Below are 24268 nucleotides of genomic sequence, written 5' to 3' on the forward strand. Positions count from 1 at the left end.
GGAGCTGGGGATCGAACCACCGACCTTCTGATTAGTGGACGACACGCTCTACCTCCTGAGCCACAGCTGCCCCACTTAGCCCCCCACATCTTAGTAATTAAACATATTTAGGATACTATATGATTCTGCAGAGTGTCTGAAATTCTGCAATCAGTCTGTGACCCCAGCCTGTTGCTCAAGCCAACCTCAGGTGTAGCGGTCCACTGGCCTGGGAACTGGTGGGGGAAGGGATGGGACTTGGATCAGGGGAAGCAGGTTGTTGAGAACAGCTAATCATTGGAGAGGGAAAAGAGGTCTGTTTGTCTTTGTCCAAGTATTGCCTTAACTTGGTGTTAATATGTGTCAGTTTATGGCCCCCCACTAAATGCCACACTAATCCATATCCAACCAGGCAAACCAATAACGCCCGCCCCTCACAGATAATAAAGTTTGAAAGGAGCTCTGACCCCCATTAAGGTAATCTCTCATCATCACTCACATAAACTGAAAAAAATAACTTTACACACTGATTCATTCATATTAAAAATGTCTTCCAAAACAGTACTTCTTGAAGCAACCTTTCATTGCGAGTAGAAATTATTTATTTTTTTTGGTGCACCAGCCAACATTAAAGGCCAAGTCTGCCAAAATCTACATGGCCGTATTTGAAGTTATCACCTAGATCAGACGGTCTTCTTGATTCTCCATGTAGTCACAACACAGGAGACTTCAATGAGAAAGTGTTTTATAGACAGAAAGGGCTGACAGATCTTCTGCTCCATTCAGCCTGTTAGCTGTACTGCTGCCTGCTTTGTCTTCCAGGCTCTTTAAAGTTCCTGTCTTCACCCAAACACCCGGTCCTAGGTGCTGCATACACACACACGCACACACACACACACACACACACAACAGGTGAGTGCCACAGCACCGTGACAGGTGTCCCTTATCCACGCGATCTCGGAAAACATGGGGCCGGGAGGAAGAAAGCAAACGGAGAGAAAGAGAGAAGAGAGGAAAAGGAAGATTGTTATCCTGATTTTGGAAAACAGAGGCCTGGACAGCAACAAAAAAAATGAAAGGAAGACAGAAAGAGGCAGGCGGAGGTGTGCAACGTCAGCCTGGCTGTCAGTGGTGCTTCAGCCCAAAAAACAAGACACGCTGAAAAAGGGGCAAGACAGAAAGAAAGAAGAAAATGAGCAGGACAGCAGCAAGAGATAGAAGGAAAGAAAGAAAAGAGCGTGAAAGAGAAGAAGAGTGAGAGATCAAACGAGGACAGAGCAGATGAAGACACAGAAGTTTGCCCACCTATACTCTTATCTTAAACTAGGATCTGACATCTGAAGAGCCAGACAATGCTCTAATCAGCCATGAGTTGAATTCCTGTTTTATCTCACAAAGGCCTCATGTTGGAGCACCAGTCAACAAAACATAGCCTGGATGACAGACCCACCATGGCAACTTGTGCTTAAATCCAGAAAAACTTATTTGTCTATTGTCTTGAGCCAAGTCTGTTCTATCACTAACGTTCAATCAAGTCAAATCTAATCTGCAGAAAACTGATTTCCTTAGCAGCTATTTTCACTTTTGTTGAGCTTTATAAAAATGGTTCAACGGATACGTGTCCATTAGAGAGTAGCGCACTTAATGCACAGCAGAAGTTGACTTGTTGACCAATCAAAAGCCTCCCCTGTTTAGCTGTTGGCCAATCAGAAGACAGTCATCATGATGAGAATGTGTGGCTGGTCAGGTAGTGAGAGGAGAGGGGGAGAAGCAAGTGGACTGAGAAATGTTACAGCTGAATGCTTCAGCCACTTCCAGTGAATAAACTTTGAAGAACTGACAAGCCTAAAGCTGAAGTAGTTCCAGTTACTTTCATACAGACAGACTAGATTTCCTTCTTAAGCTTCTCTTGATTATTTAACCCATTTTCCAGTTGTGTGACGATCTCGCGTTAACTTAGCTGTTAGATTTATTGAACAACCGGGCTGCCTGAAAGTGAGACAATTCTTCATCTCACTGTGCTCTCTGTTTACATGATTATTTGGGAGACGCAAGTTATTGCCTATTCACTTTGTAAGACACAACTAAGTAGTTCTGTATAATGAAAAGTACTGTAACTATGAACCAGCGAACCATGCAAGCAGAATAGGAGACAAAAAGATATTCAACATAGAAATAATCATTCTTGTATTATATGTGGGACTCCCTATTTTCATGACTTTTCACCCGGGGACGGCGCCTAATGTGCAGCCTGAATTTGTACATTCAGCACTATACTAACCACCTACTGCCAAGGTCCGCTTTTCACTGTCACCTGGAAGCTTGCTTTTCTACTATTACTGCTTCCTTCCACATGGCATGTGTTCATTAGATGGCAAAAATCATAATAAAGTATAAAAAATAATAAGGTAATCATAGAGGTCACTGGAATAGAAACTGGCAGTTTTAGTGTTTTTTGATGGAATATAGTGAACCCAGTACACTGGTTCTACCCTAGTATCAATTAAGTACTCTTTCCAAAACAAAGTGAATGAGAGCTTAAGAGGAAGCAGAGAGCGAACGAGAGTGTCCGTCTCCTCCTTTGCCAACCCAACTCAAACCAGTACTTTATAAAGCCAGGGTTTTGGAAGGCTGGTAGCTTGCACCAGCTGTGGTTGGGATTGAGTCCCAAGCATCCACCAACTGGGTCTAATCTAAACATGAGGCTAGTGTGGAGCAGCGACCCCAAGATAGAAATAATGATGACTTCATGTGTTGCCCTGAGCCTGAAATACACACATCTACACACATATGACAAACTACTGTCTATCAAACAAAAATGTGTTGTGTATGCCTCGCTCTCTCTCTGTCATACACACACTAACCTACCCTATTCTATGTAACCCTCCTATTAAGACAAAACTCCACTCTGTTGGTCTCAGGTCTTTGGTAGTGGACTCAACCACAGGACTTAGCAGCGGGGTGTCATGTGTCCATCCTGTCCTGTAATCAGCCTTGCACCGTGCAGCAAAGCCGCACCATCCAACCTCGCTCCACAAATAGCACATGGACTTCCCTAGAAAACAGGGAACATTGGCCAACTCCAAGAAACTCTCCAGATGCTTAGCTTAGGCTGGGGACACACTACATGTCTTTTAGGCTGATTATGGGCATGATTTGGTAGTACAATAACCCTCGATTCTAGACGTTTTCTAGATCGGAGCAAGTAGGCGCTAGTTTGTGTCAGCCGTACAGATGATCTCGCAGTGTTTGAGGATTCAGGACTTAAATCCCTTACCTCCTGATCAGGTAATATCATCAACGTTATTTCAAACATGGATGCTGGATTTTAGTCTTGATGTACTCCTGTACAAGTTCGCCAACCACTCAAATCGGAACAGAGACCGACCAATGAGAGGTGAGCAAGAGAAAAGGGATAAAAATACAGCAGCAAGTTGTTTCACCTCGGTGGTTCTATGTTGCAGATTTGGGGGCTGCGTGGTGTTAGAACTCGAGTAGTGTGTGTTCCCCAAATCCAACCAGTCGTCAAGTGTGTGCTCCCCAAATATAACCGGTCATCAAGTGTGTCTTTCCCGAATCCAAGTCAGCAAGTGTACCTCTACTACGCGAGACAGAAGAAAAAAAAAACGAAAGCCAGTGGCTAAGTGTGTGATGTCCAGTCTTTCTACAGTTTGTTCAGTCATGTAGTGTGTCCCCAGCCTTAGGGGACACACCTAAACATTGTTATTTAGTGAATTAACTCAAGGCCTTGGCAGACACAGGAGACCACATCTGTGTTGTTTTTCTATTAAAGTGCATGATCTAAGAAGCTTAATGAAGAGTTGGGAAATGCACATGGCAGCGGATGGGGATCATAATCAAGAATCTAGAAAGTATCAGCACATACTAGTGTATCATCCATTTTCACTGTGCTATACTTTTTTTTTTTTTTTCCTTTGGGGGAAGTCACTGCTTGAGGATAGGATGAGATGGAAAACAAGGGACAATGAAGTCTTGTCTTACTCTTATCTTAGTAACTGACCTATGATTCAATACATGTGCGTCACCCAGATCTACTGGGCTAATTACAAAATTGAGCACAGGTTGTTGTTAGTGTGGATGCTCTTTCACGGAACCACAATCCACTGGTTGGGACCCAGTTGGCCAGAAGAGATGGTCAACAGTCAGAGAAACACTGTGTCACTTCTGGGAAGGAGCTGACCACCGCGCTGCCTAGCTGGCCAAACATGGCTTCAGTTTGGTTCACTGCTGTCACTGCTGCGACCGAGGGAAGGAAAACACACATGCACGGTGCTTGAAAACACATGCAAATCGAATAACAACTTCTAACCGAAACCTCAGCTTCTATATCATGTGGACAAGACACACACATGTGCGCACGCACACACACACACACACACAGTCCCCAGTTGCATATGGTCTGCTCCCACAGCTGCAGCAGCCTATAATGTGGACAGAGGAGGCCTGATCTGGGCTACTGTGTCAGTCAGAGACCAAACAATAAAGCCTCAACAGCAACAATCCCAAATGCATCTGGCACTACGGAAGAAATAGAATATAACAACAACATGAGGTATATGAGCCTGATGGTGACCTGATCCTGACCAAAACCACAACCAGTCCACCACAAAACAGAGGGCACTCTGACTCTCACCAATGAGCAGAGAGGACCTTTGAGTGGATCTAACCAATGAGGGAAAGGCTGCTGGTTCCGCTGTGTGTTGTAAAAGCAGTTTTATGCAGTAGTTTGTCATGCTTCTGTATGCAGATATTGTGTAATGCTTCTTGCAATGGCAAAATAGGAGATACTGCTGACAGACTATGGAAGTTATTTCTTCCCTTATGACAATAAAAATCCAGCTCATATAAACACATTGTTTATAACTGATCTAGCCAATCACAGTAAAGATTAAAAGCTTTTTGTGGACATTACTAGAAACCAGATGAAACGTACTGGAGGGAAAGAAACTCCAGATCTGCTAAATAGGGTTCGGCTGATATGGGTTTTGGAAGGTTGATGGCATTTTTTATGGATTGAAGCTACCCATAGCTGATAATATATGCTTTCAATTTAATGAACAAATTGCCAAAAATGACATGTAGTGTTTCCCCCAGAAATTTTACTCTTGCTAGTTAGTTGAATTTCCTGAATACATTTTACATTTTGATCTTAAATCACCAATCACTATATGTATGGATGGGTGTGGCATGCATATGCAAAGGCTGGACTTGAAACAGGTTCAAAGGGAAATCATTGGAAACTAATGTAGCGTCCTGAACATCACACACCGAGGTTCCTATCATCAAGAGATCTTGTTTAGCATAGTGGTTCCATATAAGAACAATCAGATATGCACTCAGGTCATCAATAGAATATGAATTAGGGTTTGAAAGAGGGTTAGATGAGTAATAACTACTTTCAACTTCACTACTGCTACTTTCTTATTTTTGTACCATTTTCATCCTGATTAAGAGGCTGGTTCAATGCAAGTTTTTCTGTTTGCCTCTGATCTTTTATGGGTCTTTCTGGGAAGAAGAGAAATAAGGACAGAAGGAAAGATGAATGGGAATTCAACCATGGCTCAAAGGTCTACCGGTTGTACTGCGGCTCTCTGTTGTGAGAGAGGGTCACTCTGCCCTGCCTAGTGTGAGTGTATGGGAGAGGGAGGAGGGAGGGTGTGTGTGTGTGAGAGTGAGAGAGTGAGAGAGAGAGAGAGAGAGAGAGAGAGAGAGAGAGAGAGAGAGAGAGAGAGAGAGATGACATCAGGGGGAGAGGAGTTCATGCTTTCATCTGTCCGCCAGTGGTTCACATCACCACACCTTTGAGAGGACATTGGTGGGGGTGTGTGTGTGTGTGGGGGTGTGTGTGTGTATGCATGTGTGTGGTGTGTGTGTGGTGTGTGTGTGTGTGTGTATGCGAGCGTGTATGTGTGTGTGAATTATAACAGAAAAGACGAGAGAACCCTGTGCTTTGATGTGTCTCATTCACATCGACCAAACACTCGAATGAAAACGTGCACAAATAGGAGAGTAGCATGAGAAAGACTCTGTGTGCGTGTGCGCACGCGTGTGTGTGTGTGTGTGTGTGTGTGTGTGTGTGTGTGTGTATGAGAGAGGCACTGTCCACCTTTTGATGTGAACCCGCCTCCTACCTCCTCCGTTCCCCCATATCTACTGATTCCCACTCCATCCGAAGCCCCTCTGCCCCACGGATTCATATGGTCTGTTGGGGGGCCTGAGAATGTGCTCTAGCCCAATGACAGGGGTCACGCAAACCTGAGGACACACTCGGCAAGTGTGTGTGTGTGTGTGTGTGTATACAGACGGGGTGGTGGGGCTTCAAACGAACACTAACCATTTCCTTCAAAAGGAATGGAAAACACAGCAACTCCCTTGTGTAATTAGTTGAATACATTTTATATTTTGATCTTAAATGACCAATTACTCTATATGTATGGATGGGTGTGGCATGCATATGCAAAGGCTGGACTTGAAACAGGTTCAAAGGGAAATCACTGGAAACTAACATAGCGTACTGAACATCACACGCCGAGGTTCCTATCATCAAGAGATCTTGTTTAGTATAGTGGTTCCATATAAGACTAATCAGGTATGCACTCAGGTTAGGAATAGAATATGAATTAGGGTTTGATTAATTTATTTTTGTGGGAAGAGGGCCGATACCAATTCCAATATTTTGGGATTGAAGCTGCTGATACCCGATATTTTGTGCCTATATGCAATAACTCCAAATTTGACCATTTTCATGCCAGAACCATGCAAAGAACCAGTGGTGTAGCAGTTATGGCCTTTAAAAGTTTGAAATTTTGACGTCCTCATCAAGCCAATCAGACAATTTTTTTTAAGAACACAGTGCCAGTCCCATCAAGTTTCACCAAAATCAGACCCCAATTTCATTGCATGGGGGACAAAATGAACAGAATACAACAGAATAGAAAAGAAAAAGGGGGTGGGCTGGGAAACTTGAGACCCAAAACTTGATACGCAAATCCAGCTATGCCTAGAAATTTCACTGATTGGCTTAATAGGGGCACTTTAATCAAAGATCAAAATTTTTAACTCAACTGTGACACCTCACACACTCACAGTTTGGCCTGATGGACACGATATAATTAAAGGTAAAAATGTATAACTTTGAGATAACTGCTGCACCACCGGTCCAATTTGGATGAAAAAGGGATGATGCATCTTGTTACTGATTGCCCCAAGGGGTGCCTGCATAATTAGTGCTCCAACATGCTGCCAACAGTGTAGCCTCCCTTCCCAATACAGGTGTGGAAACCATGGTAGAGGAGTTGATTACCAAAAGCTTTCTTTCAAAAGAACAATAGAGTTACAAAAAGAAAAGCAAGTGAGTCTCTTTGGGCAAAAAAAGAGTTATGTCAAGATGTAAGGAAAGGGGCAGAACAGAGAAAGGCCAAGCAGGGGGAAACAATTGTTTTGTTGCATTTTCTACCCATTGTGCCTTATAGTCCAATTTCAACACATCACAGGACTAACTAGGCCTGAGCTTAAAAGGTCTCCAGTGTGATTAAGAAGCAGCTGAAAGGATCCACATTCTCCCAGAGCTCCAGCAAAAGACCCCCGCCAACACCCTGGGAGGATCCAGCCGTTAAGGGGCCGACAAACTGCGGCCCCAGAAAGAACTGGGGTGGGGGGTTGGAGAGGCACAGGAGGGGTCATGTGTTTTCAATCATATCTGAGAGATTTTAACTAAATAATGCCACGACAACATTCGCACGTGAAACCTCTTATTAGCTGGGTGTTTTTTGCAAATCATGATGTATCGAATTAGAAAATTTGAATGGAAATGGCAAAATTCTATAACATTTCCACAATATTGCAAAAAGATGCAATAATTGGCAATGGAAACAGCATCCATCAAATAAATAATGATGTAGGCTTGGCATGATCGGCCCAATGAATGGTTCAACGTGTTGTTTCGACCATGTGTAAGTCATATCTGTATAAATATCTGTATAATATCAGTTGGTGCATTAGAATATTGCCAAGTGTATTTCTTTGTTTGTGTCTTCAGATGAAAACATGAAATATGTCCAACAGTGGCTGACACCAGAGAAAAACAACTAATCAATACTTGAGAGGTTTTTTCTAATAGATGTGTTCTTCACTTCAATCCAGCTGACGGAAAAACACATTAGCAAGCATTTCAAAAGTGCATAAAATTCACTAAAAATTTTGATGGAAATATGTGTGTGTCTGACTGGTGCTTTGGCAATAACATAAGGTAAGATAGGGTAAGCTAAGATGAAACGATGATTCCTGTTGGAAAAATCAGCAGATATAATAGGACAGCAAACAAAAACAAAAAAAAAGCTATGGAGTAACTGAGGGGTAGTAAACACCACAACCTGACATGAAACAATTCATTCACTCTCTCCTCTCTTTTCCTCTATGGTCCATCCCTCTCTTGTCCCTCCTCCTCACCTTCCTATTATCTTTGTTAATATCAATAATAAAAAAACATTTGTGTGCAATCTGATCAGAATGATGCATCAATTCTGGTTAAGGGCTTCCTACAGACAGCCAGTGTAGTATTGATCCATTATACAAGAAATATGTAATCAAACAAACTGAATCATAACTGACCGATATCTGGTTTTAATAAAAGGCTAATACTGGCCCAATATATCAGTCAAACCCAACTTCCAACCCTCCCCCCTCCACTCCTCTCTACCACTAACTCCTCTGGCAGCGTGCTAGAGGCCAGGACTATTTGTTTAGCACAGAGCAATTAAAGTGTGATACAACAGACCGGCCCCAACTCCTCATTCTCAGCCTGAAGTGACTGACACGAAGAAGCTGGCACTGAAAAGGAGCTGGCACTCGAGAGAGGAGAGATGAGAGCCAGCGGAGGGCAGTGGACAGAAAGAGAGAGCAGGAGGGAGACAGGGTGTCTGCAAGTGTCATCAAGATAAATTTAAGACTTTTTAAGATCATTTTAATGCCAGTTAGAGTGAAATATAAGACCAATTTCCGAGCTGAAATGAACTTGAAAACAACTGATGACAACAACAAATCAAAACTGTATAGACCTATGAAAACATAAGTCTGCGTAACCGGGTTGACGCACCAAGAAACTGCAATATTTTTAAGACCTCTAACAATAAATTTAGGACTTAAAATGCTATCAAAAACCTTTAAAGGACTTGAGTTTAGATAGTATCATTTAAGACAATTTAAGACCTTTTCAGGGCCTGCAAACACCCCGGGAGACTAAGAGGGGATAGAGTAAGATAAGAAATGAGGGAGAGAGGGTGACCAAAACAGAGGAAAAAGCTGAGTGAGCACAGTAAGGGAGAACAGTGCAACTGCGAGTCTGAATGAGCCGGTGAAAGAAAGAAAGGAAGGGAGGAAAAGGAGGGAAACAGACAGACTGAATGAACAGAGGTGTGCTCTGTATAGAGAGTGGATGTATCCAGCTGTCCCTCTCATCCAGCTCTGTCCAGAAACCCCTCCATCAAACAATTACCATCCGCGCTGACCACTGTAGCATCCCCACGCCGCTTTCATTCTTTTTCCATTCATTCATTTTTCTCCCCTCTCCTCCAGCGCTTTAAGCCTACCAATTATCATCAGTTGCCCCCAGACGGCCTCTGTCCTTGTTCCTGTTTCAGCTGGCCTTTCAAACAGCCCCTGCATTAATAAGCCAGTTGTTATAAATGAAAAGGGGGAGGAGAGCAGCAATTATTCAAAGCCCTCCTGAGAGAAAGAGAGGAAGCCCGTGTTTCACACCCAGGGAGAGCAAAAGCGCCGCCTGCCATTTATGGCGCTGTCAGACAGCCTGGTATGGAGATTAATAGGACTAAGAGAGGAGGGCGGGAGGTATTAATGGTCCAGGATCCAGAAGAAGGTGAATATCATATACCGGAAAACACCCAAAACCCCCCGACTTACAGGAATGGGCTGATGTCGTCATAGAGGCAGCGTCCTATGAATGTCTGCTCAATAGGATGGATGGAAGAAAAAACTTGAGACCATTTTTGGCTTCATATCAAATTTAAGGACTAATACACATAACTGAAATATAGGTTTACTTTTAATTTATGTATTTTTCTTTCTTCTCCCTCTTTGTCACTATACTCGATGTGAGTACTTATTGTTTTTTGCACTACCCACTCCTCAAACCTTGATGATTGATGTATGATTAATGAATGAATAATGAATGATGTAGATTCATGAATCACATATTGTCATGTTGAAAACAATAAAAACTTAAATTATAAAAAAAAAGAAAAATGTTATTATTAAAATACGGGCCTACAGTGAAATCAGGGGGAGGGGAGAGAATGGATCGATCTCAGTCTATTCGCGTGCTCATTCGTTCTTCTGTCACACCACTGATCGGATTTTGATCAAAGTTGAGGAAATGATGCATCTCCCCACCGTGTTCCAGCATTTTTGAAAATTATACTGATTGGCCCAAGGGGGGGGCGCAACAATAACAGGTCAAAATTTAAAAAATTTAAAAACCAGTCAGTCAAGAACATTTCAAAAGGTCCAGTCCACTGAGTGACGGCTCCTCTTCCGTTCTCCCTGTCCCACACAGTAAACACACAAGGTGACAGATTTGTTACTGATTGGCCCAGACTTCATTGGGGACAACATGTTTACTGATGCCTTGTTTTCTTTCTTTGTTTATAGAAACATAAAACACAAATCCAGGTCTAGAAATGCTATAGTAAGATATTAGCCATTCCAAAAACGTATTGTAATGACCAGTGGTCATGGGGTGATGATGTGGTGAATGGAGGAAGGTTACGTGGGGGTTCCATGACTGCTAAAGGTGAAACAAGAGGCTGCTCCTCAACTCAAAGAGCTGGTGAACATCCCACACACACACACACACACACACACACACACACACACACACACACACACACACACACACACACACACAAAGCAGACACACACACCTTGATCGCAAACCATCTGACGGACCTTTTTGAAGCCACTCACAACAAAGGCAGCACCAAAGGTGAAGCCGCAAAGCTCCATGGGCAATACCACACATTGTATCTGTGTATTTATGTGTGTGTGTGTGTCACAAACTGAAGTTCACTAGCTACCACAGAATGTACACGCACATACACACACACATACACACACGGCAGCAGGTCTCAGTTGAGGCCAAGCGATTGACCTCACCAGGATTTCTGGCCTGATACAAACATCAGCAGTGTCTGAAATTCACTTTTCTGCTTGCCTGCTTGAGAAATGTAATAGAACATTAAATAGAAAATAGAAATGTGTCACCTATCTGCTATTTTGTGTACCGAATCAGGTATTGTGTGTTAATTTATAACCTGTTCACTCACTTATACAATGGATCAAGTTTGTAATTCATCATGAAGTGCAACAGAACTCAACATCACTGAGGCATTCAAATCGTGTCAAAAGGTTACCGGCCAGTGTGGCTGGTGACACTTGTTGTTTTATCCAGAAAAGACACATTTTATCACCATTTGGTGAAATAATTTTCAGATATTCTGAACTCCTCAAGAATCAGTATGGCCTGGCATACTAATGAATGCATATGGATGTGGAAATTAAACTGCACTTCTCTGTACAGTTTGAATCCATTTATTGGGTTTAATTAACTATATTCAAATTTAAGAAAGCACTACTTTCAAGTTGCCTGACTAATTCAGGACCAACTATTACATTTTCAAAACATATTGAAATTAATGAAATCAATTCAAAACCAAAACAACTAAGCTTTTATGATGCATCAAATTATGTTTTATTAAGATTATTTTTTGGCATTTCTGCTTTCATTAGATAGTCCAGACTAGAGAGGAACAGCAAAGGCTGTGTGAGAGAGAGAGAGGAGGGATGACATGCGACAAAGGTTCCAGGCTGGATTCAAGCCCGGGACGTCATGATTACATGATGATGCCCCCTCAACTCTTAGAATCAGAAAGAACTTTGTTGTTGGATTGTTGCTGGACTGAGCCATCATGAATCACAAGTAAGGCGTGACTAACCTATTAATTCATCATTTGACACATATGAATATGGCACCACTGAAATTCTATATTTTCTTTCTATGGTTATCAACCTTGTAATCCCAAACCAGGCTTGTTCAAAAAGTCAAACGTTTGTTGTTGATCAATTTATTCCTTTCCTATCACACTGGTGATGGCTACACATGGAGAAATCAGGGGGATTGTAGCCAAACTAACACCATAGTCTTAGTGAGGTATGCCCTCCCTCTGCCGTGCTTATTAGCACAGATAGCAGCGCTTACACAAGCCCCCCCAACATGTTTGACCTGCCACTAAATCCAAACACAGCAGCCATATAGTGCTGTGGTTGGCGGTAGCTGAAAGTGGGTGAGAGGCGCCAGCAGTATTCTGATAAATCACCTCTCCAGTCAATGTTTACTTCTCAATGGTGGGAGGGGCTGTAAAAATAACTTTGATGAAACCATGTTGAGCAACAGTGAGATTTAAGTAAGGACCGACATGTGGGGACAAGTGGTGTATAGTCCCAATTAGGTGGGATTAGTTTCTCCAGGGTTGGTAGGATAATTATAATTATTACCTGAGCTATTAATTAATTTTAATTCCATCTGGAGTGAGCGTGTCTGTAATTTTCCCCTGGTAGTAATTCTGGCCCCAGGTAACCTACTCTTATGAATTGTAAATGGTCTGATAATTATGGGTTTTAACTCATTTGCAGACAGCGTTACTTCCTGATAGCCAAGGAATCGCACAAATTTATTTTTGTCTGTGACATGGAACTTTTTGAGAAGGCTCTTGCAAATTTAACTGGTATGAACCCATACTCTTCTTCTTGGAGCCAATGAGGTGAAGGCAGAAGTTAAAGTCCATCAGGAGAGTTAGATCCTGCACACTGAGGCACAGAGTGTCCTCTCTCGTCTAACGCCTCATTTTCTTGCCCTTTTTGGATGCCATGTTGAACTTTTCAACACTGTTTGTATTGGAAGCAATGAGCAGCTTTGCGGTGACATTTGTGTTGGGAACATCTGACCAAACTACACAGCTCCGATTTATTTGGCTAAAAACCACCAGGAGGGATGAGTAAAATAACAGCTTGGCAAATATTTTATCACTCTCATTACCCTGTAATCTTCTGTGTGTGTGTGTGTGTGTGTGTGTGTGTGTGTCCGTGCCAGTCATTCACCTGCACACCTGAAGCTCTGGGCAGTGAGCCCCTTCTCCACGGCCAGACAGGTGAGGATACTGAGGAAACTGGTGGTGACCGACTGGCGCTTGGCTCTCTGGGCCTCCCGCTGTCTCCTCTCTCTGGACGGTCTCGATCTCAACAGCACTCCCTGGAGGGCTGGTGGTCCTTCCCCAGACTCCCGTCCCTCTTCCTGGGCGGGCCTCTGGGCCTCCACCACCTCCCGCAGAGCCTCCACCCACTCCTGGGCCTTCAGTTGACTCTCCGCCCGAAGTGGGAGAACCTCTTTGGGGAAGACGACCTGGAAACGGTCCCCGGGAACAGTGGAAGCCCCGGTCCATGGGTCTCCGTTCTCAGTATTTTGTTCGTGCTGCACGGCCACACAGGAGGCCAGCGGATACCTGAGCACAGGTTCAGACACCGGCCCGCGGCCCTCGGTAGGGAATGCCTGGAGAGCTGATCTGGTCAGGACGAAGGTGAAGGCCCGCCAGTTGTTCTGGTCCGTTAGCTGGTGGAGCAGGCCAGCCTTGAGAACGTCCTGGTAGTGTTGGGTGAACAAGGGCAGGGCGGTGGGCCTGGTCAGGACTAAAGGAGGGAGGAGAGAGGGTGCGGCCTCTGCCGGGGTGGGGGTGTCGCCGTCGCCGTCCGGCCTGGTGTCGAGCCCCGAGGGAGAGGGCGATGAGGAGGGGGACATGGGTGCGGGAAACTTGGCGATCTGTTGATTTTCCAGTCCAGTCTTATGCTGCTGCTGCTGCTGCTGCTGCTGCCTCACCGGCTTGGCTGCCAGCACCCTCTCCCACATGAGCCGTCTCCACTCCATGGCCTCCCACTGGCTGGCTGCCCTCAGCTGGAGCCGGGTGCTGTTGAAGAACAAGGCTTGGAGCGTGCGCTGGTCGGCAGGCTGGGGCTGGGTGCTCTGGCCGGGCTGAGTGCTGGGTGCTGGTGAGGTGACGCTCTGGCAGTGCGACAGAGAGTAGGCGGTACCCAGCTGGCGGTTGGCGCTGCTGTCCAGGGTGTATAGGCGGAGCTCGCAGGGTGTCAGCTCTACATGGCAGGGGGTCCAGCGGCCCCGGGGCCCCTCACGCTGCTCCATCTCACCCTGCTTGACCACGCTGCCACTGCTGCTGCCTTTATCAGCTGAACAGGGGCACAGAGAGGGAAGGAGAAGGAGGGGACAGAGAGTGGAAGATGGAGAAAAAAGGGACAGATGGGACAGAGATGAGCAATATGTGTAAACCTTTTACACCACACACACACACACACACACACACACACACACACACACATTACATTGAAAGTCTAACTACATTTGAGACATCTAGCATTTATATTTTTCAACCCTTTGCCTTTGAGAACGTCAGCGGGCAACCAGGTATAGATTATCTGATTTTCTGCGGGCAAAGACAGCAGGTCAGACACCAATGAAAGAGCCTGCCAGACAAAACTGCTACAATAAATCTGCCTGTCACCATTTTGATGCTACTACCTTGTCACTGGATCAATATGACTGGCCCTCCTTCAGCAACACTTAATTTTCCTACCACTGCTGCTGGCTAGAAAACTATAACTAATAGCCTATGTGCTTGTGGGCTAATGGTTAAAGGAAAATTAGATTTAGGCTTTAACCACCCCCATCTATAGTTTGAACTCACACAGCAAAATATTTTCTTAGTTTTCATAGCACGCTTGGCTCCTTGCGATCCACAGTCTTGGACATGGAGACCAAATCCTTGGCACTGGACCGTGTCCTTCGCCCTCTTGATTTGCTTACACAGCTCTTTCTCTCGTTTCACCTCAATCCCTACACCTCTCACTGATCTCAGGAGCCCTAATCTTGATGAGCCAATTTCCTCAGCTAGGCAGTTTATCAGAGCTCAAGGCTCAGACGTGAGCATTGATATTTTGGTAAGAGATAGCTGTGCACAGGGGCTCCTCTGGGAGTGTTTCCTGTCACCCAGGCAGGAAGAAACAGCATTGTTAAAGAGCCCACTAAGCAAACTGGCCAGTGGAAGGAGAGCGTTCCTAATCTGAAGGCCGGAGGCACGCCCTCGCTCTCCTTTGGCCTTTCCTCTCCCTCACTCTGTTCTCTCACTCTCTACTGCTCAGTCTTTTCATTCTACCCTCCTTTATCTCTTTCCTCTCTCTCCGTCTCACCCCCTCTCCTCCTCTGAATCTGGTCTGTGAGTTTCCTCCTTAACTGAGGAGGGTTCAGACTCAGACAGTAGGCACCGACCTCTACTACTCTACTAGGTCAGAGCACTTGGCCAGCCTGCGGAGAGTTATGCTGCATTCACATTGCGGCCTGAAAAATGCCTAATAAAAAGCCATGTTGGTCGGCATCGCTGGATGTCAGTCAACCACAAAGGCAAACTGCTTTCTCAAAGTGGCTTTGATGAACAAGAAGACAAAAAAAAATTAACAGGAACATGTGTCAATGTATATGGAATAGTTCAGTCCATATACATTGACACATGTTCATGTTAATTTTCAATATTTAATTTCAAAATGTCTAATAAGAACTATTTTGCAGAAATTATTAAATATGATTGCCACTGTAAAATGGAAGCATAGCAGGGAATTGGCATAGCCCAGCCAAACCTAAATTTGGCACTGGCTCTGCATCTTTTTCTGCTTTCAGTCAGAAGAGGAAAGCTCAAAGTTTTATTTTCTAGTAAATTTTTGTCACCAAATTGCATCTGCAGGGGCTGTATACGGCACTTTCCGCAAGCGTTGGAGGAGGTTATCACCATTCTCCTTCTGAAAACAATAAACATCTGGTTTCTGCATACCGCCACAATGTGAATGCAGCATCACAATATGGTATGGAGTGTGGCCTCTAGGGAGCAAACATGGGTTAACTTGAGGTGTGGGCTACTTGATTCAACTTGCCAGGTAACTGAATAACCTCAAAAAGCAAAATAACTACATGTAAGTTGACCTCTGGATAAATATTTGCAAACCGTGCCCATACACGGTGCAATGTTTCACATCAGGCCCTGAAACCACACATTAACCTGAGAAAGGCAGGTTGGTGTAGAAAGTCTTTACTAAATGTCTCAATTCATCTCAACCCACTGTGTCTCCATTAAAAAAAGAGGTAACTTCCTGCTACAAAGAACATGCCAACATAAAGTGTATGCAATCAGATGAAGTCTAGAGCAGCGGTTCTCAACGTGGGGTCCGGGGACCACCAGGAGTCCTTGCAGGGGTCCCAAGTTAACACAATTAAAGAATGTAGAAGAATGATTATTTTGATCATAGTTTCACTGTTATCTCTCTACCTACAATACAGATAGTCATGGAATTCTGGACAAAATCATAACTAACAGTAAAAATATTCTCAGATTTGGGTCCAAGAGAAAAAATCTCATCAAATGGGGGTCTGTGGCTCTAATGTGGACTAAATTAGGGGTCCTGGATATGAAAACGGTTGAGAATCACTGGTCTAGAGGGCTGTAATGTGCTGCAGGAAGGACTTCACCTGAGGGGTTCATAGGCGTCCAGGAAAATACGGGAGCACAGCCACTATGATCCACCAACTGTAGGTAATACAAGACTTATGTTATGAGCTTCAACTGTTGAACTGAGAACCAGTCAGGTTTACCCAAAAATAAGCTACAACGGCCTATCCCCACTTCCTCCTAATCTCCAAACCGAATAAAGTGTAAACCCCCACCAAAAGCAGTCTAATTGGCAGATATTGCATCTCTTCTTCTTTACATGTTACATCATTTAAGTGGGGAAACGCAGTGCTAAATCCTCCACGGCCCCTGTTAACTAGAGGGTGGCGAGTCCAGCACCTCATCAATCTTATAGCAAACAGCGACAGGCACGGTGTCACCGCAAATCTTGGACTTTGCATGTTAACAAACCTTTTTGCTTAAGGGACTAATGAATATGCAAATAAGCTTAGTCGGAATGAAGTCTGGCTGATTGGCAGTCTTCACGCTTGGCGGAGTCAAGATAAGAATTAGGGTGTGTGTGGTGAGGGAAACTGCTCTATTCAATTAGCCTTCATCTCCACCCGCTATGTTTTGAGATCACACTCCAGTAATACGCTAAGTTCAAGACTTCAGCGCGCACACACAGGCCTCCGACCAAAAGTAACACTTCACAACTTCACATTCAGCTCTGCAAATGAACTCTGCCATGCAGCTGCTCTCCTCAGATCCCAAGGCAGGCGAGCAGCTGAAAGCCACTCTTCTCCTCAGCCTTAGACAAGCAGCCACACCCGCTGATTAGATAGCCAATCATAATATCACGTGGGGTTTTACAGTCTATCAGCCTCCCACAGTTTCCTGGATACCGAAGTACATGAAGACTGGACATGTTTTCTATTTGTGCTGGAGGCAAAACTAAGTGGAACATATGAACATTAAAGAGTTGTACATGAAAATCATAGGAGGATGAAGTCATGATCAAATTACAGTGCACAGAGGAAAAGCACCACTACTACATATTTCTAAATGCTCAAGGTTGGAATAAATGAACAAATCAATAGCTGGCACTATAAAACTAGGTGTGTCTCTGGGGCAGCCAGAATCTGGAGGTCTAAATGTGTGAGTGTGCCCTAATGGCGCTCGACAACAATCAACCACCTTAATGAGGCAAAATGCCTATGGCGGCAGAGGAGGCTTTAAGGTGGCAGCTGAAGGTCGGACGGCGGATCCTGGCAGCTACAACCTACACATCCATCACTGTTAGACCTGTCAGAGCTGCAATGGAGAAATCTATACAGGCCTGTGTGTGTGTTTGCGTGTTTGCGTGTGTGTGTCACCTGGGACTCAGCACAATGCACCGACTCATTATGGGGAAGTTGAGTGAGGGTGGGAATGTGGGAGGAAAGGGACATGTGTGCCTTTGTGTGTGAGTCTGTGTGTGTGTGTGTGTGTGTGTGTGTGTGTGTGTGTCGTGTGTGATGTGTTACATAGGAGGTCACTTCTAATATGCCATTGGGTCCAATAACCTGTCAGGGTTCCCACGATACCACATTTTTAAGCTTGCCTCTGGGGAGGGGGCAAGCTTCTAGAAATAGGTTTTGTGGTTTGGTCCAGGACCCGCTGCTAGCTTACATACTGTATACCTGTGGCAGTGAGGTCTGGTAGACTTGACCCACTGCAATTTTGTCTGTGCATTGTTTCAATTTTTTGTGTGATTTAAATTGGTCATGGAAGTGATCTAGTAGATTTATAACAAGTTTTACGGTTCCTTGAGAAGGTAAGTTACTTGATTCTACAACATTAATTTGTTTTGATATATGTTGGCTTGTATGCAGAAGATAAATGTCATGTTTGTATCCAGTTCATGCAATTTCAGTATGGAACATAATTAGGACTAGCCTAGCAAGCTAGTCCTCCCATCCAGCTGGAGGTGGAAGGTGACGGTCTAGAAACCAGCGACAGAGCTGAACAATGTGCTCCAATTGGAATGCGTTTAACCTTTGAGCATTATGTTTTATTGGTTGCCAGATAAATCACTCAAATGAGGGTAAGCAGAGTCATTAAGGTGGTAAGCACACAGAATTTATCTGATGTACAACATGGCAACGATAAATATTGATGTCCAAGCTGCATTGCAGTTCCTTGTCTGTTACTTTTAAAAAGGTGTTTTACATTTTGTAAAGTGCCATTTATTTTCAAGTTCTGGCCGCACAGTCTAAATAAACTTCAAATTGAATCAGCTGCAACAATCGCACCTGTTTCCTCTCTCTTAATATCAGCTGAGCGGTTGCCAGGGTAACCACTGTACACACTGCAGACACTGGGGGCTCAAATCACTGATGACAGGACAAATCAAAAAGAAAATGCTCCAATGAGAACAACACCCGCCTCCTCAATAGTGATGCTAGCGCTGTAGGCAACATCTAAGAATCCCCAGACTCCTGGGGTCAAAGGCTCAAAGAGTCTGGTTAGGACCGGCCAATACTAGGACAGGTTATAGGGTGATTAGACGGACAGAATGACAAGATACAAGCTATGCTATCTGCAATACATACAAGCTATGCTATCTGCTACAGCAGACAGATACTGTTGGCATTTGATCATCGATTTTCTTCTTCTTTTTACCTCTACTTCATCCAGGTCAGAAGACTAATAGTTGATTAACATTCAAAGTTTGGAGTCCTAGGTACAGAAGAAGAAGGCTAATAACTCAAACTGCCGAGTTGACCAGTTCTATAATAACAAGATTAACTTGTATACTCTTTAAAATTTGAATAATAGGATGCATCTTTTTCACTGTGAACAATACAAGCTGCTGTCTTGCATGGACCATTAATTCTGACACATTATAAAATTATACCAGGAGTATTATGCAACCATGTGGTATACTATTTACAGACAAAAATTAAATTAAAAAAAATAATAAAATGAGACAATGTCAGTTACCACCACAGGGCAGTGACTTGCCTATAAACAATTCCAGCCTTCAGTTGTACCTGAAAAACAGGGCTTAATGAAGGCTACAGACACAACCTCTTTGTTAGTTTAGTCCTAGAAACTGTGTACATATACATGTGTCTTGTACATGTAATAACGATGATCATTTCCATTTATCATCTAAAATCCCTAGCTGCCTCTAAAAACAAGGGAAACATGAACCATTTCTTTCAATGTGAACGAAGAGACACAGCTAGGCCGAGCTAAATCGCTCTGGCTTATGCTTATTACCATCCTTTCCCTAGTTCTTTCCTTTCAATACACATTGAGCCAAACTAAATAGCCTGATGCCTTTTCACACATATGCTAATACTAAATAATCCTGCTAGTATCAGGAGCTGGATAATTAGGCTCCCTCTTCTCTCGCCTCATTTGAGTCCATTTGCTGACAGGATTACAAGCTATTATCCCTTAGGATCCCTTACGATCTCCTTAGGCCTTCAGATGGCCAAAAGCACACAAACAAACAGGGGTTCTGTGTGTGTGTGTGTGTGTGTGTGTGTGTGTGTGTGTGTGTGTGTGTGTGTGTGTGTGTGTATGGCTCTCTGCCTGAATAGTGACTGTCATAGCACAGCTGTGTCATTTCAAGTTATCATCATCATCATAACAATCTTCTATCATTATTGCTTTCTCTGAGGATGCTTCAACAGAAGTACAGCCTACACACCTATCCGCTGCACCAATAGTCTAGGTCTTCCTTCCATTGAAAACCTTTCAATCCCTTGGGGAGCTTTCAGAGCATTGGAAGGCTGATAAATAATCATCAAAAGAAGAGGGACATATTTCTAACTTAGCCATAGGCTTAAGAATACTTCACGTTTCATATGAGTCGGTCACAAGAGGAAGAGACATCTCATTCAGTGAGCCAAGGCTCAAGCAGGCTGTACTAAAACTCTCCATGCCACTAATGGCCAGTTGGGCAAATCCAGTGAGAGAAAAGATTAAGATGAAATGAAACTTCAGTGATCCCTGAAGTCCCTGAAAATTTGGTCGTTACAGCAGCAAAATAGTAATAGGATACAGCAAAGAAAAATTGAATAGAAATAAGAAAATATGGGGGGGGGGTTAAACATAAGGGTCAATGACATATTAAGTAGAAATGTATAAATGAAAAGTGTGGAAAAAAAACATGAATTTCAGCATTACTGGGTGCACAAAATAACAGCAGTAAAACATTCTCAAAGGAAAAAAATATATTTAAATCATGAAGAGCAATATGAAAACATACCAAAAAGATTAAATATATGCAGTATGAAACAACAAATTATAAAAAAAATATCAAGATATGTACAGTAAACACAAATGAGAGAGAATATGAATATAGTATGTGAATTTACAGCAAAACAAAAATGATCTGCCTATTCAAAAATATATGCATCATAGGCCTAATGTCTGTATGGCTATAAGCAAATAGGTCACCATGAAAGATAACGAGAAAGGGATACAGACACACAAATTCAATACTGACCCGACCTGATCTCTCACACACACACAGACACTCACCAACATACACACTGTCTATGTGAACTCACCCTCTCGCTGGTGGTTGAGGACCATGTTCTTCAGAGTGTTGCAGTCCACCGTGGGCAGTCCGTTGTCAGTGTAGGCAGACGGCCGGTAGTTGACGTCCGACCTGGACCGGTTGTGTCCCTTCTTGAAGACGGAGTTGGATGAGGAGTTGGCGGTGTTATTACTACAGTCCTTGGTATGGGCTGCCAGGTCGTTGGTGGAGCGCGCGCGGCTTCTCTTGCCATGCCTCAAGCCCATACCCAGCCCCAACACGCTGAAGGCCGAGGGCGGCTGGTGGTCAGCCCAGGCCAGGCCTAGGGGCCCGACCTCGGGCTGCTCCCTGGCCAGCAGGCCCCACACCCCGCTGGAGCTCAGCTTCCCCAGGGCCGCGCTGGAAGCCTCCCGGAGCTGCTTAGGCTGTCTAGAGGGCTGCAGGTCCCCGGTCTGACCCTGGCTCTGGCCTTGGCCCGGTATCCCATCTAGGCAGTGGATGAAGTCCTCGGTGGCCTCCAAGGCAGGGCTGATGTCCCCCACCATGTCAAGCTGCTCGAGACCCTCCATGGCTGGGCCAGGCTGGGCCTTCCCCTGGAGCAGGAAATCTCACTACTAGATGGCTTTCCAGGAACGGCGCAAAATCCCTGACAGCAACATCCAGATCTCGCCCGCGCTCTGGTAACAAAAAAGGGGACAATAAGGCTATGTCGAGTATCTCCCCTTCCCAACCTACACAGAACACTAGGACATTCAGTGAAGGCAGGAGACAGGAGTGTTTCTTGGTCTGGGTGGGGGTCTGAAGTTAGGTAGGGATGAAGAAGATCCAAGCAGCCTGAAGGCCTCACAGACAGACCAATCTGCTATCTGAGGCTGAGTGCTGCTCTTCCCCTCAAGACAGGGCCTTCATCCAGGGTTACAATCTTCCTCTTTAATGCGACGTCTCTGGTAGTCTACTAGCTCCAGGGGGAAAGCTATTGGGGCCTTATGCCAGAGTTTAACACACTAAACAGAAGGGCTGGCAGCAGCCAGAAACTCTCCAAATGGCACCCATTTGGGCGGCATGCTGCACTACTACACAGGCTTTTGGCTACCAAGGCAGTCACATAACTCTGCCCCGTTGAAGGGCGAAAAACAAATGGAGGAGGAGGACGTGGCTAGTCAGAATTAATGATCAACAGCGAGGTTCATGTTCTTTTCGAATCCACACCAGGTGGCAGTGATGTCATCAGATGGAGACTGTTTGCGGCTTCACTCTAGCAAAGCGAGAGAGAAAGAAGGAACAGAAAAGAGGAAGCATGTCAAAAGATTTATTTAGGAATCACGTACAGGATGAACTGTACGAGAACACAGACTTACAATTTGCTCTGATCCTTACAAAGATACAGAATGTAAACATAAAGGCCAATAGAAATGCAGTTACTCTTTTTACAAAACCCACTCACATTTACACAGTAACAGCAATCCAACTGCTTCCAGACTTTCCTGCTTAAATTAATAAGATATAACTAACATCAAAACAGTCTGTAACTACCTACCCGCCTACAGTATCCTCCTCTATTCCTGACACCAAAGCCTCATAGATTTCCCCTCATTCATGCAGTGAGCAGATCAGGCAGGTAGAAGCAGGCGTCCTCCCTTAGATGTCCAGATGAAATGATAGTTGACTTCCTCTTCAACTGGCTATCATTGGGCTGAGCTGCCAGGGAGGGAGCAGGCCTGGGTGGGGTTCCCATCCATCTGCCTGACTGCCTGTCTCTTCTTATTGTCTCTATAGCCTCTGCCCTGATTCATCACACTGTTTCCTTCCCTCTCTCTTCCTCTCTTTCGCTCTCTCTGTATATCTCTCTCTCTCCCTCTCCGTCTCTCTAGGCCATTGATTTTCCTCTGCTCTGCTCGACAGCTCAGGGTCTTTCACTTTTCTCCACACATGAATTATTTAGAGGCCATTACATCACTGCTAGCCAATCCCTAGACGACATATTGTCAGCAATTCAGTTTGTGTGTGTGTCAGGGTCAGAACCTAATGAGGGCTTGAGACAAAAATGCCCTTGCAAGTATATAAAGCCTGGTAAATTGCAATAAAGGAGGCAATAACTGCACCGATAAATAGGAGTCCACTATTTTATGTGTGTCTTGCCTAATTCACTTCTGCTTAGTTGCTGAGTATTCAGTTTCAACAAAAACTTGAGGTGTGGCCGTCATCATGCCAACAAAAAGGACTGGAAATAAAAAAAACAAAAAAAAAACAATGGGTTGTATTTACTTTAAATTTTGCCTGCTCTGAATTCATTTAAACTGATAAACATACAGGAACATGTCATCTTTATAGGGGAGGCTACATTTGTTTGTCTGGGGGACAGCATAATGGTTTCATGACAGGCTGCTTGTGAACTTCTTACCACTAAAAAACACTCCATGAGTAACTTTGGTACTCCTGTGACTTCAGTATGATTTTATCAACAGAATGCTATTCTTGTCAAGGTGGAAAAGCCTCTGAAACAGCATTTAGACCCTGGGACACTAAAACTCTCCACTGAAACCCAGGACAATAATCATCATCATCTATACTTTGGAATTGTATCAAAATGTCATATTAGAATCAATTCAGGTTAGGAGCTTCCCATAGACAACCACTGTAGTATTAATAATTTCTACAATAAATGTGTAATCAATCAAACTGCATCATATCCATCATATCAGAGATGGACAACACTTACTTGTTAATATCCCCTTTTTAATAAATGACCAATATGACTCCATATGTCAGTCTAAACCTAATGTACAGAGATCCACCAACAAAATCTAGTTTAATTTCACTATAATTTAATTCCCCATAAATTATCCTGATCATAGAATATATAAGAGAATAACTATATAAATGAAGGTCTGTGGCCTAATGTCTGTATTTGGGGGTCCATAACATCAAAATGTTAGAGAAACACTGAACAGTCTGAAGCAGTAAGCCCATGTGTGTGTCTAAGGTTGCCTTGCAGTGCTGCAGTAAATATCAATATTAGGAACTGAATGCATATGAAGGACCCTACAAATGCGTAAATATGACTGGGAAAGTTGGGATTGTCTATGATAAGTTGCCAAGACGTGATGTTTATGGGGCTTGTCTTGAGGGGGAAAAAAAGCCGAGAGTACGGAAGCTTTCT

General features: G+C 44.0%; 1 protein-coding gene across 1 annotated transcript in view; it reads right to left on the reverse strand.

Moving 5' to 3' along the window:
* The window catches only part of plekhm3 (pleckstrin homology domain containing, family M, member 3), a 45783-nt gene extending 23817 nt beyond the window's left edge, over positions 1-21966 (reverse strand). Inside the window, exons 1-2 of the mRNA XM_071524117.1 lie at positions 21140-21966; positions 13171-14307 (exon numbers count right to left, since the gene is read on the reverse strand). Of these exons, the coding sequence (XP_071380218.1) occupies positions 13171-14307; positions 21140-21677 (1675 nt within the window). The 5' untranslated portion in view covers positions 21678-21966. The remainder of the gene's footprint in view (positions 1-13170; positions 14308-21139) is intronic.
* Positions 21967-24268: the final 2302 nt, after the last annotated feature.

The sequence above is a fragment of the Centroberyx affinis genome, unplaced genomic scaffold, assembly GCF_046629955.1.
Source record: "Centroberyx affinis isolate AG114_WGS23_722 - 3 ecotype Tasmania unplaced genomic scaffold, CSIRO-AGI_Caff_v1 ptg001148l_1, whole genome shotgun sequence".
In the NCBI taxonomy this organism is placed as follows: Eukaryota; Metazoa; Chordata; class Actinopteri; order Beryciformes; family Berycidae; genus Centroberyx; species Centroberyx affinis.